General features: G+C 41.3%; 1 protein-coding gene across 1 annotated transcript; it reads right to left on the bottom strand.

The window, feature by feature from the left end:
- Positions 1-3887: 3887 nt before the first annotated feature.
- On the bottom strand, positions 3888-14270 carry LOC102412859 (zinc finger protein 709-like). The gene is made up of 4 exons (XM_025293604.3): positions 14155-14270; positions 7338-7464; positions 6929-6986; positions 3888-6316 (listed from the first exon to the last, which is right to left on the bottom strand). Exons 1-4 carry the CDS (start codon positions 14155-14157, stop codon positions 4576-4578), a joined length of 1929 nt encoding a protein of 642 aa, XP_025149389.3. The 5' UTR covers positions 14158-14270; the 3' UTR covers positions 3888-4575.
- Positions 14271-18195: the final 3925 nt, after the last annotated feature.

Below are 18195 nucleotides of genomic sequence, written 5' to 3'. Positions count from 1 at the left end.
AGCAGCAGCAGCATGAATATTCAAACATATTCATGTATAAGTTTATATATACATATCAGAGAAGGCAATGGCACCCCACTCCAGTACTCTTGCCTGGAAAATCCCATGGACGGAGGAGCCTGGTAGGCTGCAGTCCATGGGGTCGCGAAGAGTTGGACATGACTGAGCGACTTCACTTTCACTTTTCACTTTCATGCATTGGAGAAGGAAATGGCAACCCACTCCAGTGTTCTTGCCTGGAGAATCCCAGGGACGGGGGAGCCTGATGGGCTGCCGTCTATGGGGTCACACAGAGTCAGACATGACTGAAGCGACTTAGCAGCAGCAGCATAGGCCTTGATTATGTCATAAGAGAGATTAAAAAATATTATCTAGGATACATAAGAACTGAATTTATGTATTTTATAACCCTGACCCAGTGATTTAAAAAAATGAAATCATAAAAATAACCAGTAGTTCCCTTGCCTTACTAATATGATTGAATGAAGCTTCTTACTAATTAAGTTTAACTGCATGAGAAAATTTTTGCTTTGAAGAAAATGATTCCAGTCATCAATGATAAAATAAACATCTGAAAACATTCAATAAAGAAAAACACCTTGCTTCCTTGCATAGCAATCCAATTCTCTAACAAAAGTGCAACTCCTAGAAGAAGGCCTTTGAGTGCCCTCTTACTGTTACATACCACAGTCTTATAGGGTTTGTAACATTCTTTTCTTAATTTTTATTGAAGTATAGCTGATTAGCAATATTAGGGTAATTTCTGCTGCAAGGCAAAGTGACCCCATTATATATGTTCTTTCAGTTCAGTTCAGTCGCTCAGTCGTGTCCGACTTTTTGCGACCCCATGAACCAAAACACTCCAGGCATCCCTGTCCATCACCAACTCCTGGAGTCCACCCAAACCCAAGTCCATTGAGTCAGTGATGCCATCCAACCATCTCATCCTCTGTCATCCTCTTCTCCTCCTGCCCTCAATCTTTCCCAGAATCAGGGTCTTTTCAAATGAGTCATCTCTTTGCATCAGGTGGCCAAAGATTTGGAGTTTCAGCTTCAGCATCAGTCATCCAATGAACACCCAGGACTGATCTCCTTTAAGATGGACTGGTTGGATCTCCTTGCAGTCCAAGAGACTCTCAAGAGTCTTCTCCAACACCACAGTTCAAAGACATCAATTCTTTGGCACTCAGCTTTCTTTATAGTCCAACTCTCACATCCATACATGACCACTGGAAAAACCATAGCCTTGACTAGATGGACCTTTGTTGACAAAGTAATGTCTCTGCTTTTTAATATGCTGTCTAGGTTAGTCATAACTTTCCTTCAAAGGAGTAAGGAAATTAAATCTTTTAGTTTCATGCTGCAATCGCCATCTGCAGTGATTTTGGAGCCCAGAAAAAGTCAGCCACTGTTTCCACATCTATTTGCCATGAAGTGATGGGACTGGATGCTATGATCTTAATTTTCTGAATGTTGAGCTTTAAGCCAATTTTTTCACTCTCCTCTTTCACCTTCATCAAGAGGCTTTTTAGTTCTTCTTCATTTTCTGCCATAAGGGTGGTGTCACCTGCACATCTGAGGTCATTGATAATTTTCCCAGCAATCTTGATTTCAGCTTGGGCTTCCTCCAGCCCAGTGTTTCTCATGATGTACTCTGCATATAAATTAAATAAGCAGGGTGACAATACACAGCCTTGACATACTCCTTTTCCTGTTTGGAACTAGTCTGTTGTTCCATGTCCAGTTCTAACTGTTGCTTCCTGACCTGCATACAGATTTCTCAAGAGGCAGGTCAGGTGGTCTGGTATTTCCATCTTTTCCGAATTTTCCACAGTTTAATGTGATCCACACAGTCAAAGTCTTTGGCATAGTCAATAAAGCAGAAAGAGATGTTTTTCTGGAACTCTCTTGCTTTTTCCATGATCCAGCAGATGTTGGCAATTTGATCTCTGGTACCTCTGCCTTTTCTAAAACCAGCTTGAACATCAGGAATTTCACAGTTCACATACTGCTGAAGCCTGGCTTGGAGAATTTTGAGCATTACTTTACTAGCATGTGAGATGAGTGCAATTGTGTGGTAGTTTGAGCATTCTTTGGCATTGCCTTTCTTTGGGACTGGAATGAAAACTGACCTTTTCCAGTCCTGTGGCCACTGCTGAGTTTTCCAAATTTGCTGACATTGACTGCAACACTTTCACAGGATCATCTTTTGGGATTTGAAATAGCTCACCTGGAATTCCATCACCTCCACTAGCTTTATTCATAGTGATACTTCCTAAGGCTCACTTGACTTCACATTCCAGGATGTCTCGCTCTAGGTGAGTGAGTGATCACAGCATCGTGATTATCTGGATTGTGAAGATTTTTTTTGTACAGTTCTGTGTATTCTTGCCACCTCTGCTTAATATCTTCTGCTTCTCTTAGGTCCATACAATTTCTGTCCTTCATTGAGCCCATCGTTGCATGAAATGTTCCCTTGGTATCTCTAATTTTCTTGAAGAGATCTCTAGTCTTTCCCAGTCTGTTGTTTCCCTCTATTTCTTTGCACTGATCACTGAGGAAGGCTTTCTTATTTCTCCTTGCTATTCTTTGAAACTGCATTCAAATGGGTATATCTTTGCTTTTATCCTTTGCTTTTTACTTCTCTTCTTTTCACGGCTATTTGTAAGGCCTCCTCAGACAGCCATTTTGCTTTTTTTGCATTTCTTTTTCTTGGGGATGGTCTTGATTTCTGTTTCCTGTACAGTGTCACAAACCTCCATTCATAGTTCATCAGGCACTCTATCAGATCTAGTCCCTTAAATCTATTCTCACTTCCACTGTATAGTCATAAGGGACTTGATTTAGGTCATACCTGAATGGTCTAGTGGTTTTCCCCACTTTCTTCACATAAGTCTGAATTTGGCAATAAGGATTTCGTGATCTGAGCCACAGTCAGCTCCCAGTCTTGTTTTTGTTGCCTGTATAGAGCTTCTCCATCTTTGGCTGAAAAGAATATAATCAATCTGATTTCAGTGTCGACCATTTGGTGATATCGATGTGCAGAGTCTTTTCTTGTGTTGTTGAAGAGGGTATTTGCTATGACCAGTGTGTTCTCTTGGCAGAACTCTATTAGCCTTTGCCCTGCTTCATTCTGTACTCTAAGGCCAAATTTGCCTGTTACTCCGGGTGTTCCTTGACTTCCTACTTTTGCATTCCTGTCCCCTATAATGAAAAGGACATCTTTTTTGGGTGTTAGCTCTAGAAGGTCTTGTAGGTCTTCATAGAACCGTTCAACTTCAGCTTCTTCAGCGTTGCTGGTTGGGGCATAGACTTGGATTACCATGATATTGAATGGTTTGCCTTGGAAATGAACAGAGATCATTCTGTCGTTTTTGAGATTGCATCCAAGTACTGCATTTCAGATTCTTTTGTTGACTATGAGGGCTACTCCATTTCTTCTGAGAGATTCCTGCCCACAGTAGTAGATATAATGGTCATTTGACTTAAATTCACCCATTCCAGTCCATCTTAGTTTGCTGATTCCTAGAATGTCGATGTTCACTCTTGCCATCTCCTGTTTGATCACTTCCAATTTGCCTTGATTCATGGACCTAACAGTCCAGGTTCCTATGCAATATTGCTCTTTACAGCAATGGACCTTGCTTCTATCACCAGTCACATCCACAACTGGGTGTTGTTTTTCTTTGGCTCCATCCCATCATTCTTTCTGGAGTTAGTTCTCCACTGATCTCCAGTAGCATATTGGGCACCTACTGATCTGGACAGTTAATCTTTCAGTATCCTATCTTTTTGCCATTTCATACTGTTCATGGGGTTCTCACGGCAAGAATACTGAAGTGGTTTGCCATTCCCTTCTCCAGTGGACCACATTCTGTCAGACCTCTCCACCATGTTCTGTCCATCTTGGGTGGCCCCACTATGCCCACTTTATTTCACGATGTTGACTACAGTTTTCTGTGCTATACATTAGGATCTTGTTTATCTGTATTCACTCTTAATAAAATTTATTTCATCACAATATTTGACTACAGGAGAGTTGTGACCTTAAGGGTCCCTGGCACAAAGTTACTGAAATGTCCCATAATTTAATTTTTACAGTTAAAAATTAGAAATTAATTTTGATTCAAAACTAACTAAATCTAAGAAAATGGCCTGAGAATGAAGTAGCTACGCACAGGATAAAACTAACGGATACTGTGTAATGATTAACTGAAAAAAACTGCAAGGTTTTAAGGAATACTCATAAATAAATTCTTTCAGGAAATGAAAAAGTTTCTTAGCTAACAAACACTTCCAAAAGAGTCGGTAAAATATTTGAAACAACTACAAAAACTGTTTCACAAAAAAACCCCACACACTTTTAATCATATAAATAAAATACAATAAAAAACATATTGGGAGATTATATTTGAGTAACAAAAAATACCCAAAGGCTTCCCGACAGAAGGTGCTTATTCTTACATGGAAACAAAATGCCTTTCCCACATTGTTCACATTTGACAGGATTTCTGTCCAGTGTGAATATTTTAATACACTTGCACATGAGAGAAAGTGAAGGTTTTCCTGAATTTTTCAATCACTGGATGTCTGTAAAGTATGTGTTCTTAAATGTTTATTTATATGTGATTTATATCTATAACTTTTACCACATTGATGACATTGATATGGTTTCTCTCCAATGTGACTTCTCTGATGTATTTTAAGAGAACTGGCATTAATGAATACTTTCTCACATTCTTTACATTTATAAGGACCATCTCCAGTATGTGTTATTATGTGTTTCTCGAAGTAATAGTTAAATATGTAGGATTTCCCACATTCCTTACACTCATAGGGTTTTTCTCCAGTGTGGATTCTTTCATGCTTTTGAAGAGAACTTGCAGAAATCAATACTTTAGAACATGTTTTACATACATATGGCATGTCTCTTGTGTGCTGTCTTTTGTGTTCCGTTAAGGAAGTCAAATAATTGTAGGCTTTATCACATTGGTTACACTCATAGAGTTTCACTCCTCTGTGAATTCTTTCATGAATTTGAATACTTTTAGGACTTTTAAACTCTCTTCCACATTGTTTACATAGATTAGGTTTCTCTCTAGTGTGACGCCTTTCATGCTTTTGAAGATCACTGAAAATAATGAATCCTTTCTCACATTTCTGACATTTAAAAGGTGAATCTCCAGTGTGTGTTACCATGTGTCTTCGAAAAGTTCTTTTCCATAAGAAGGCTTTCCCACATTCTTTACATTCATAAGGTTTCTCCCCGGTGTGAGTTCTTGTGTGTTGCTGCCAACATTTTCGAGATAGAAAACATTTTACACATTGTAAACATTCATAGGGTTTCTCTCTAATGTGACTCTTTTCATGTATTTCAAGAGAACTGGAATTATTGAATGCTCTTTCACATTCCTTACATTTATAAGGGCCATCTCCAGCGTGTATTATCACGTGTTTTTGGAGCCTTTCATTTAATCTGTAGGCTTTCCCACACTCCTTACACTCATAGGGTTTTTCTTGCGTGTGGATCGCCTTATGCTTTGGAAGAGAGCTGGCAAAAGTCAATGCTTTAGAGTATGTTTTAGATACACATGGCATCTCTTCTGTGTGAAGTGTTTTGTGTGCCTTTAAGGAATACAAATAATTGAAGGTTTTACCACATTGGTTACATTCATAGGATTTTTCTCTCCTGTGAATTCTTTCATGTATTTTTATACTTCGAGGAGTTTCCAAGGTTTTTCCACATTGTTTACACTGATAGGGATTCTCTCCATTGTGACTCCTTAAATGATATTGATAATGACTGAAAAAAATGAATGCTTTCTCACATTTCTCACATTTATAAGGCAGATCTCCAGTGTGTGTTACCATGTGTTTTAGAAGACTTATGTTCCACATGAAGGCTTTCCCACATTCTCTACATTCATAGGGTTTTTCCCCTGTGTGAGTTCTTTTGTGCAGTAGGAAAGATTTTTGATATGGAAAAACTTTTCCACATTGTAAACATTCATAGGGTTTCTTTCCAGTGTGACTACTTTCATGTGTTCTGAGAGCACTGGGAGAAACGAATGCCTTCCCACATTCTTTACACTTATATAACTTCTCAGGGTACCCTTGATGCTCTCTTGGTTTGTCTTCAACATGACATTTCATATGTCTAGTAAGGGATGAAACACTCATGAAGGTTTTTCCACATGGGCTGCATTTCCATGGTTTTAAATCATGAGTCTTTTTCTCCATTTTGAGAGCTGAAATAAGATTTTCTTCGAAGGAACTAAGGTCCTTATTTTCAGGCAGTTTCCCTCTCATAGGACTTCTGCAAATCATGAGAATAACATTCTTACTTTCTTTATTATATTACATTTTTGTATTTATTACATCTTACAGGAATAGTGGGGTTTTCTATCTTGTGTGAATTGTTACAAGTTGAATATACTGAATGCTCTTCAACAGATCTCCAACCTTTCTATTAACCTGATATGGAGAAAATAAGCATTTGAAGCACAAGTACTAAGTCTGTGTTCTAGCAGCCCAAGAGCCAAAAGTACTGCAGCTTGAGCTCTGCAACAAGACAAGCCACTACAATGAGAAGTCTCCTTAATGCAACAGAGATAGCCACCACTCTCCATAAGTCAAGAAAAAGCTGGGCACCAAGGCAGACCCAGCAGAGCCAAAAATAAATACATAAATAAATAAAATTATTTTAAAAAACTAACATTCAAATACAGTTTATGAATATAAACTGCACACAAATTACATTGGAAAATGGAACATTTCTTCTACATTTAAGAGAATATTTCTGGGAGACATTTTCAAGAATAATTAAATTTCAAAATGTGGCTATTTCTTTTCTTTGGTTCCTTTAAAATTTTCATAACAGACCTAAATTCACACATGAGACATGCTTTGTATCGTGGATATGGCTCACCTTAATTTTTTCCCAGGGTTTTTCTCCAAATCTTCAATGTCATGATGTTGTTTTGCCGCTGAAATGTAGAAACAGAAAAATGTTCCAAAGTATTAGAAATTAAAGAAAAATTCATTGGATTTCAGGTCCATGATGAACTCTGACCCTGCCCAGTTTCTGTTTCTTTCTTTTTTTTCCCCCACCATGTTGTGCAGCTTGTGGGATATTACTTCCTGAACCAGGGATTGAACTCAGGCCAGAGTGGTGAAAGAGTCAAGTCCTAACTTTTGGACTGCAGGAGACTTGCCCTTTTTTCCCTCATAGTTTCTTTACCAATGCATTCTCTTTCCATATTCCAAATCTTTGAACACTAAAGACAGATAACACTTGTTCTCCAGTAGACCAACAAAAGGACTTTTGTCATTCTTACCTACTGATGCCAGATTCCTGATGTTTTCCAACATCACATCTCTGTAGAGTTTCTTCTGTGAGGAATCCAGTAAAACCCACTCATCCTGGGTAAAATTCACAGCCACATCCTCAAAGACCAATGAGTCCTAAAACACCCAAAATATGCACACAGTGAGATACATGAGACTGAAATGCTAGACATCTATGTGTGTGTATGTGCTTAGTCACTCAGTCATGTCCAACTCTTTGCGACCCCATGGACTGCAATCCACAAGGCTCCTGTGTCCATGGGGATTCTCCAGGCAAGAACACTGGAGTGAGCTGCCATGCCCTTCTACTCCATTTATAACTGCTATGCGGCTTACGTATGATTCTGTTATTCTAGGATTTCATCATGAGAAACCTACACTCCACACTTCCTCAATAATGGAATAGCATCATGAAGAAATGAAATTATTTATACATCATTTCTGTGGTCACAGTATTGCTTATATCACAATCATGGCCAAGCCAGAGAATGGAGGGTAATGACAGAAATCCTTTACAAATGAAACAAATACAATATTAGAAACACTGATTTCCTGTAAAAAATTCTTTCATCTTCTTCCTTATGATCTACAATTTACAGTACCACATGGGGCAGATGATCAACACTGCATAGTTTTTCAATGAATAAAAACCCAGTAAAAAACTGGAAAGCCTTTTCTAGTCATATGACCTAACATCAGAGGCCAGGTGACCAGTATAACTTAGACTTTGAACAAAGTCCAGGTGTCCACACTGACCCAACGTCCTCCAGGTTTTTAGAAAAAAATCACCTGCAGCTGCTTGAATATAAATATTCTTCTGAAGAAACACTACCTTTAAGTTGGTTGATAATAATCACAGAATCTGCTTTTCTCTTCTCTCTACATAATAAAACTTGATGCAGATAGCAAGTGACTTCAACCTTAGACCTCAGAGATGAAGAATCACTAACACTATGTTAGACCACAAAATTCACTCTACTCAAGTGCCTCTGGGCACTTCCAGCCAAATTTTAAACACACAGTGCAATTACACACCAGAAACACTCTTTCTCATCACACACTAACAGTATACCCTGGGCCTTACTGCCTTTAAGCACAGGTTAAGAGCTACAGCTACATTAATGTCCATAATACTTTGAGGATGAATTTTCCTGTGATCATAAAATATGAGGGTATCATCATTGGCTTCCTCCAAAAGAACATAAAGCTTCTATCCTGCAATTTCAAGAACAAGTGTTTGGCCAGCAACCACTATAACCACTGCTAGGCATAAATCTAGTCTGTGGTTTGTGAATTTAAATGTTGTGATTCTCCATCTCACAAGAAGAGAATGAAAAAACATGAAATAAAGAACCATCAGAGCACAACCTGAAAAGTCAAGCTGGAGCCCTAATACTGGGAAAAAGAAAAGAAAGGCATTTAAAAAATATTCCTCAAATATTTTGCTCTAAAGGCCTGTACCCCAAAACACCTGTTTCACTAGAGTCTAACACAAAGATTAAAAATACCAAAAACACAGAACAAAATATTCATGAACCTAGCATGAATTTTTTTAATGGAATATTTCAGGTACAGCTAATGAAAATCACTAAAGAAAAAGAGAGACAGAAATCACAAGCACTGAGGTTTTCCTAACGTTAATGACAGACAACATCTGTAGATCCAGAAGCTCAGTGAACAAAACATGAAAACAACTAAAACGGAGACCAATGCATGTTATATTCAACATAAAGAAAAAAACAAAAGCAAAGAGAAAATAATGTAAAAAGCCAGAGGCACACTTTTATGTATAGGAAAAGACTAGAATCAGATTGCACTTCCTTCTGGGACAAAACATAAACTAAAGCAAGAACCAAGTTGACTGAAATATTAAATGATTTCATATTTTTAAAAATTGCTAGAATTTTGTTAGCAAGCAAAATTAGGAAAAATTAAGAATACAAAGCCATTTTGAGAAAAAAGTGGATGGAATTAGTCATTAATATAACAAGTTTGAAAGATACCTTTGAAAATTCATTAGAAATGGGTATTTGCTGGTGGTCAGCGGTTGAGAATCCACCTGCCAATGCAGTGGACACGAGTTTGAGCCCTGCTTTAGGAACAGCCCACAGACAAAGTGGCAACTAAGCCAATGGGCCACAAGTAGTGACTCTGATCTAGAGCCCTAGAGCCAGAACTACCGAGCCAGCATACTGCTACTACTGAAGCTCTTGCCCACAGAATCGATGCTCCACAAGAAAAGGCATCCCAACGAGACAACTGCTCCCCGCAACTAGAGACTGGCTCTCTCTTACTGAAACTAGAGAAAGCCTGTGTGCAGCAAGGAAGAGCCAGGACAGCCATAAATAAATAAATAAATAAATAAATAAATAAATCTTTAAGAAAAAATTCATTGGAAAGAATATAAATTATGCAGGGGGACTAAAAGTGGCATTCTTGTTGTTGTTCAGCTACAAGTTGATAAACATGTAGTCATTATGACTAAAAGAGAAGATAGAAATGACTAATATAAGGAAGACACACAGGGAAAATGAAAATTTAAAAGACTTAGTAAAATCAGGCATCCATTTATCATCACAAACAAGAAATAGAGGCAACTTCTACTTCCTAAGAAAAAACATGTTCCTGAATTCTGTCGGTAAATTCAAATAGTCATTCTGTGGCACATAACTGTGTCTGTGAAACATTTGAAAGATATTCCAACAACAGATAACTCTTGGTTAAGGAGACATATTCAGAGTCTTCCCTGGTAGCCTAGTGTTTAAGAATCTGCCTTGCAAAAAAAAAAAAAAGAATCTGCCTTGCAATGCAAGGGATGCAGGTAAGAATGCTGCTCTAGGAATTGAAGTCCTGCACATCCTGGGGCAACCAAGCCTGAGTGCTTTAGAGCCCCTGCTCAATAACAAGACAGGTTCATGTGCCTGAACTACAGAAAAATACAGAACAAAAGTCAGCAAGCTGCAGCAAAGATCCAGAGCAGTCAACATAAAAATGATGAGAATAATAATAATCTGGAAAATAAAAATTTGAAACTTCAAAAACAACAGGGTAAGACTTATCCTAATATTGGAAGAAAGTCAGTCTCTTCCTAGAGAGCCACATTGAAATTGGACAAAGAAAAGGAAAGGCAATTCAAATGAAAATAAACTTGTTTTAACAAATAGTGCAAGAATTAATAGATATTCACAAACACACAAATAAAATGAATAAAATGAATGTTGACACAGGACTTACATATTTTACCAGAAAAACTCTCAAAACCATTACAGATCTAAATATACAGTACAAAAGTAATAACCTCCTGCAAAATTTCACAGAAAGAAATTGAAATTAAGTCGTCTTGGCTTTGATGATTAATTTTCAAACAACACACACAAAGCCTATGAAAGAAAATAAGTATAATTTCACTTCATTAATAGAAAATGCCTCCTCTGAGAAAGAGAGTGTTAAGAGAATGATAAGCCAAGTCACAGGATAGGAGAAAATATTTGCAAATCACTTATGTGATAAATGGGGCTTCATGGTAGCTCAGCTGGTAAAGAGTCTGCCTGCAATGCAGGAGACCCTGGTTCAATTCCTGGGTCGGGAAGATTCCCTGGAGAAGGGACAGGCTACTCATTTCAGTATTCTTGCCTGGAGAATCTCCATGGACAGAGGAGCCTGGTGGGCTGCAGCCCATAGGGTCACAAAGAGTCAGACACAACTAAGCAACTAAGCACAGCACCACACATGTGATAAATGACAGGCATTCAAAATAGCCCCACAACTATGAAAACTCAACAGTAAGAAGATAAAATAATCCAATTAACAATGGGCAAATGATCTCAACAGTTGACCAAAAAGCATATACAGAAGGGAAATAGGAAATATGAAAACAAGCTGAACATCAAATGTCAATTGGAAACTGCAAATAAAACAATAAACTGTCACTACACAGTCATGACTATCAAGAAAAATACTCAGAATACCAATTAGATGTGAAGATCATTCTCATTCACTGTTGTTGCTGTTCAGTCGCTAGGTGGAGACTGTGAGTCCCATGCTCTGTAACCCCCAAAGACTGTACTATTCCAGGCTCCATAGGGGTGCTCCAGGCAAGAATACTCGAGTGTTTTGCCATTTCCTTCTCCATGGAATCTTCCAGAGCAGGGATCCAACTGGAAGGTCCTGAATTGGCAAGGGGATTTACTGCTGAGGAAAATGGAATTTGATACCCCTATCAAGTAAGACTGGAGAAGGCAATGGCACCCCACTCCAGTACTCTTGCCTGGAAAATCCCATGGATGGAGGAGCCTGGAAGGCTGCAGTCCATGGGGTCGCTGAGGGTCGGACACGACTGAGCGACTTCCCTTTCACTTTTCACTTTCATGCATTGGAGAAGGAAATGGCAACCCACTCCAGTGTTCTTGCCTGGAGAATCCCAGGGACGGGGGAGCCTGGTGGGCTGCCGTCTATGGGGTCGCACAGAGTCGGACACGACTGAAGCGACTTAGCAGTAGCAGCAGTATCAAGGAAGACGGCAGCATATTTTGAAAACAACATATACTAAGTACTTAAGACCCAGTATACCACTCCTTGTTATTTGTTGAAATGAGTACGACTCTTGTATTCACACAAAATTCATACACAAATAGTTGTATGGGGCCCAAGGAACAGAAGTTAACAGATAAGCAACAAATCCTGCAAGAGTCAAATAATCAGTGGTACATTCATACAATCAAATACTGTTCACTAATGAAAAGGAATGAAGTGTTAATATCAAACTATGAAAACACATGAAGGAAACACGTATTAAAAGTGTATTGCAACCTGAAAGGAGCCAATCTGAAAAAGCTAGAAACTGTATGATTCTGAGTATATGAAGGCCTTCAAGTACTTCCCCTTGCAGGCTACAAGGGGCCTTGCTGATGCTACGTCACTTCAGTCGTGTCCAACTCTGTGCGACCCCATAGACGGCAGCCCACCAGGCTCCTCTGTCCCTGGGAGTCTCCAGGCAAGAACACTGGAGCGGGTTGTCATTTCTTTTTCCAATGCATGCATGGATGCTAAGTCGCTTCAGTTGTGGCCAACTCTGTGCAACTCTATGGACATCAGCCCATCAGGCTCCTCTGTCCACAGGATTCTCTAGGCAAGAATACTGGAGTGGGTTGCCATTTCCTTCTCCTCCAAGGGGCCTTAGCCCAGCCGTTAGGCTGAAGACAATGAACCCAGGCTCTGCTCCCCACTCACTACAGGTGCTCTACACCACCACTAAAATGTTAAACACACAAATCTTGTTTGACCAATTCACCATGTACAAGCCATGTCTACTATTTCACCGAGAAAACCACAAATAACTTCCTTTCATAAAAATTTATGTCAATCATTATTTTCAACACAAGTAATCCTACTTGAATACTTTTTGTCTGCAACTGTAAATCCTGGAATGCCTTGGAAATGGACCAAAACTAGAGTGCCCCCCGCCCCCATGATTTCACCATACTCACTCAGGGAATGAAACAAAGTGAAACAAATGGAATGTAAGAATGTACTATTTCCCAACGACATTCCCATCTTAAGTCTTCGGAAATATTGTATACAGTTCGTGAAGCTCCATTCATTAAATATGTCTTACAGTATATAAAAAATAAACAAATAAATGAGTAGATCTTCTGAAGGGGACTCAAAGGGTAGTTCATCAATAAAAGTTTCAAAAAAGAAAGGAAAACCTTCATGAAAGGATTTCCTATGGAGTATCTGTTCCCAGTTAAAAAAATTGGGCAAAAAATGGCTATCAGACAACGAATTTACTGGCGGTTACTTTCGGCTTTCCGCTAAGGTAAAATACCTACGGATGTCTCCCCCGCACCCCGGAAAAACGCCATCCAAGACTCTGAGCAAATAGGATAAAAAGTTAAAATATTGCGTTTGTTTGAAATGCACCGCAGAGACGAATAGTTGACCATTTCAATCGGAATTTTGGGAATGAGGGGAACGACCTGGAAGTTTAATGATTACTGCCAATCATAAAAAGGGCTTCCCTGATGTCTCATTGGCAAAAATACCGCCGGCCAACGCAGAAGACGCAGGTTCTCGCAGGTTCCATCACTGGCGGTAAAACATCCCCTAGATAGCAACCCCCTCCAATATTCTTGCCTGGAAAATTCCACGGAGAGAGGAGCCAGGGCGGGCAACAGTAGTCCATGGGGTCCCAAAGCATCGGACACGACTGAGAAACTAAAAAACAACAAAGAGCTACTAACTGGTATTAAGGTCTTTGAGATCCCGCTTCCCAAATCTTTGGAAAAATCAGAGGACTCAGGGTGCCTGCAGAGTAAAAAGGCAGCCTGGGAGCCCTCTGCTGCTGCCGCTGCTAAGTCGCTTCAGTCGTGTCCGACTCTGTGCGATCCCATAGACGGCAGCCCACCAGGCTCCCCTGTCCCTGGGATTCTCCAGGCAAGAACACTGGAGTGGGTAGCCCTCAGACAACATCTAATCCTACGACCTGACCCTGGAGAACCAGTTGCGATTGTCCCCTGTAGACCATGCATGTGGTAACACAATCTTGGGAAGAAGAGGGGCTGCGCGCAAAGAGCCGCAGATAGAGCCTCCAGGGCCGAAGTTCCGGCGCGCAGTGCCGGGACCAAACGCCCAGGTCCCGGCTGCCGGGCCATCCTCCCCCTCGCTGCAAGCCGGCGGGGACTGAGATCCGAGTGGCACCCCAGACCCAGAGTATCCACAGACTCCGGCGGTGACCCCGAGGTGCCGGATCAAACCGTGTAGCGACCAGTCCCACCTAGCTGTCGGTAACCCAGTCGGCGGACTCACCATTTCAAGTTGCTTGGAAGTTACTTTGAGTCCCTCCCAAGAGCTCCAAAGACTTGCGCAGATCGCAGGGCTTCTGAACGTAAGAGGGACCAAAAGGGTGAAACCGCAAAGACACCGGTCTTTCTCCCCAGTGGGAGAAAGGAAGTCCAGGCATTGGCGCAGAATTGCCCCGCCCACCTGCCGCATCGACCTCCTGGGTGGACAGATTCCAGTGTCCCGCCCCTTCCTCCTGAGTGACAACCTGTGGGAGGTGGGATTGGACCTCCCTTGGCCCGTTGCTTGTGCTTGGATAAAGAATTGTTTTGGGGTCTATGATACCCGATTCCGTTTCAAGATGGAGCAAGTACAGATAAGATGGTGGCCCTGGCCAGTCCTGCCTGGAACAAACGGGTCATAGGTCCTCCCGGGGTCAAGGGCTTGGTGTAAAATTGTGTGGCCAGGCATGGAACTGTGCTTCTTAAGAAAGGCAGACACTGAAATGTGAACTCACCGTCTCTAATACAGGGGTCGCCTCCATTTTCATCTTTGGTCCTAAGGAGGGCTGAACCTTCCATCCATCCTTGCCCCAGCGCCACTCATTAGGTCCTGAAGCTCAAGAATCCCTTGGCTCTAGTTGGAGGTCTGAATCACTCAGCCTTACCTGGGTGCCAGCACGAACCTCAGTCAAACCACAGCCTGTCAGGTGTCTTCATTAACTTCTCTGTGTACGTTTTACACAGGATGAAATTTTATTGACTAAGTTATTAATTTGTTAATTTTATTCCAGTGTAGCTGATCTACAGTGGTGTGCGAGCCTCAGTAGAATAGCAGGTGAGTCAGTCACATATTTATATATGTTGTAGTTTGGTCACTAAGTCGTATATGAAACTTTTGTGACCCTGTGGCCTGTAGCTCACTAGGCTCCCCTGTCCATGGGATTTCCCAGGCATAACTTGACTGTGGAGATTGTTGTATGTATCTCCAAATATATTAAAAGCATAAAAATGATTAATTAATGGGTGCCTTCTACTGGCGGGGTGGCCTGTAATACTCTCCAGGTATATTCCAATTGACAGTATCATTTCTTGTTTTTATTCTATTATGGGAAATAGGAATACAGTTACCTTACATATATTTTAACTGTTGACATTACAATATTTTGTTGGTACACAGGTGGTTTCCAAAATTAATCACTCAATCTAAGAAATAATTGGAATAACTTATTCAAGACAGATTTGAGGATTATAATCTGGGAAGAGCATCTCAGATAGCTCAGTGTAGGAGGAGTTGCGGAGGACAGCAGAAGCAATCCAGGCCTGGAAAAACTGTTAAAGAACCAGAAGTGCCTGGCAGGGATACATCCCAGGGCAGCCGCAGAAATGGCTCCACTGAGCAGCCATTCTCCTGCAGCTTGTTACTCAGGCACGAAGGGGTGGGGTACTGAAATTTACATAGCCAGGAGGCCAGGAAGGCAAGTGGAAAGGTCCACTGGCCAGTTTCTAGTTGCCATCCTGCGTGGGTGGGTTTTGCTAACACTTGTGGGTTCCCAGTAGTTCTTGAGTATCTTCTGTGACTTGTGTTTGTCTTCAGAGTCTTTAGGAGGGACTCAGACCTCCTAAAGAGTCTGTTCAGAAGGTCTTGCTACTTTTGATTTCTAACCTGTTTATCTCATTCATTTCATTAAAGACTTTGAGATGCTAGCCCAACCTTTCATCCCAAGAAATAAGTCAATCTTGATCATGCTTTATAATACCTTTTTTCATAATGCTGGTTTGCAGTTGCTAGTATTTGTTGAGATTTTTTTGAATCTATATTCAGAAAAGAAAAATATGTGTGTTTCTTTGGTTATTTTATTTTATTTTTTTGGCAGTTCTCATCTGGGTATAAGAGAAAAACTGGTGTCAAAAATGGAGTGTGGAATATTGTCTGCATTCTATTATTTACAATAGATTGTGAAAATTGTGAAAATCAGTAAATAAATATGGCACCAAGGGAGCACTCACAGAGTCCATTACACACAATGCCTAAATGGTGTCTATAAAGAAATACACTTGTTCTAGCCAAGGAATCGAGAAAGCCCAGCTCCTCCATTAAACAAAAAAAGTTTTGGCTGCACCTCACAGCATAGGGGATTATTAGTTCCCAGACCAGGATTCCAACTATGCCCCCTGCAGTGGAAGTTCAGTGGAGTCTTAAGCACTGAACCAACAGTTAGTGTTGGTTCTCTCTCCCCTCCCCCATACAAACATGCTGTATAAATGGTTGATAGATAATTTGAGAGGTGAAACTGACTTTGGCAAAGAGAAAAGTGCTCTAGAAATTTAAGAATTTATTGCCAGCCCTACATAAAGCCCATCTAGGGTGGAAAAGGTCTTTGAGATTCCAAGTCCCAAACATTTGGAAAAGGAGATTTTACATCCCAAACATTTGGAAAAGGAGATTCCACGTGTCCTACCACCACCCAGAATCTTTCTCACTGACATCCATCTTGACTGACCAATGTGTACGCCACCAGGAAGAACCCTGAGTCAGAGGGACTGGCCAAAGCAACCCGGAAAGTAATCCCATCACCATAAAATCTGGGCCATGTGGCAGAGCAGTTCTCCTGGGTTCCCTTACCCTAATGGTCTCTGTTTGGGCACAATTCATTCCCCAGTGTTAGACAAGAGCTGCCTTTCAGGACGCCCAGGTGCTGCTGATCAGCACCACAGAGCCTCGGAGAACAGACTCTGGCGGTGACCAGGAGACGACGGTTCGAACATGGTCGACCAAACATGGTCGGTTCAGCCAGTCCCAAAGAGTGCCTCTGCTGTGGCTGCAGCCGGATCAGCACACTCACCATGTCCAGGTTGCTTGGTTTGTCCGAATCCCGCCTAAAGGAAGCCAAAGACCAGTGCAGATCACAGGGCCAAACAAGGGACTTGAAAGTTACAGGCAAGTGAACCACAGAGGAAACAAGCGCAACCTTTTCCGCAGTTCAAGAAAGTAAGGAAGTTCAGGTTCAATCTTGGCATCGCCCCGCCCACCTGCCATAGTGGTCTCCTGGTTGGACAGATCCTAATGCTCCGCCCCGCGGGACTGACAGAAGAAGGTGAGCTGGGACTTGTCCCCCGCCCCGCACCCCCCCCCCCCCCCCCCCCAAGCATGTTTGCTTTCTAAGAGAACCTTTTCCTGGTCTGGGACTGCCTCCTCTGTCTTCTCCAGGTCCTCCTGCACTGGCATTCCTGATTATGTTTCAAGATGGCACAAGTATAGATAGGAGGATGATTCAGGTCAGTCCTGCCTGGAACTTGAGCCTCTTGGGTCCTCTAGGGGCAAAGGCTTGGTGTCAAACTGTGTGGCCAGGCATGGAACTGTGCTTCTTGTTAAGAAACGCGGAACTCATAGGTGAACTCACCATCTGTAATAAAGGGACTGGCTCCATTTTCATCTTTGGTCTTTGACAGCGCTAGACTTCCACCCACCTCTGCCCTGTTCCCATTCAATGGATACTTAAGGTAAAGAATCCCGGAACTCATGGCCCTGGTAGGAAGTGAATCAGTCAGCTTAAGGGCGTGCGAGGACAAGTCTCAGTCAAGCCACAGGATGTGAGGAACGTACATTAAATGCTCAGGGGTACATTTGACACTGGAAGAAATTTTATTTGTTAATTTATAATTTTTATTGGAATATAACGATCCACAATGCTATGCTAGCTTCAGTTGTCCAGCATAGTGAATCAGTCATGCATATACATATATCAGCTCTTCTTAGATTTTTCTCCCATATAGGCCATTACAGAGTACAGAATAGAGTTCCTTGGGCTACAAAGCAGGACCCCATCAGTCATCTATTCTATAGATAGTAGCATGTGCACTTCCATCCCAGTGTCCCAATTTATCCCTCCTCCCTTATGCCTTGCTAATTACAAGTTTGCTCTGCACATCTCCGACCCTACCTCTGTCCTGCAAACAAGTTGATCCACGTGTCCTGGTCCGTGCATGGGTTGGAAAAGAATTTCCAGACATGAGGCAGAACGACAGAAGAATAAAGTTTCTTAGAGTGGGAGACGCTATTAGAACA

Source organism: Bubalus bubalis, chromosome 9, assembly GCF_019923935.1.
Source record: "Bubalus bubalis isolate 160015118507 breed Murrah chromosome 9, NDDB_SH_1, whole genome shotgun sequence".
Taxonomy (NCBI): domain Eukaryota; kingdom Metazoa; phylum Chordata; class Mammalia; order Artiodactyla; family Bovidae; genus Bubalus; species Bubalus bubalis.
The sequence above is the reverse complement of the archived record's forward strand: the minus strand, read 5'-3'. Positions and strand labels throughout refer to the sequence as shown.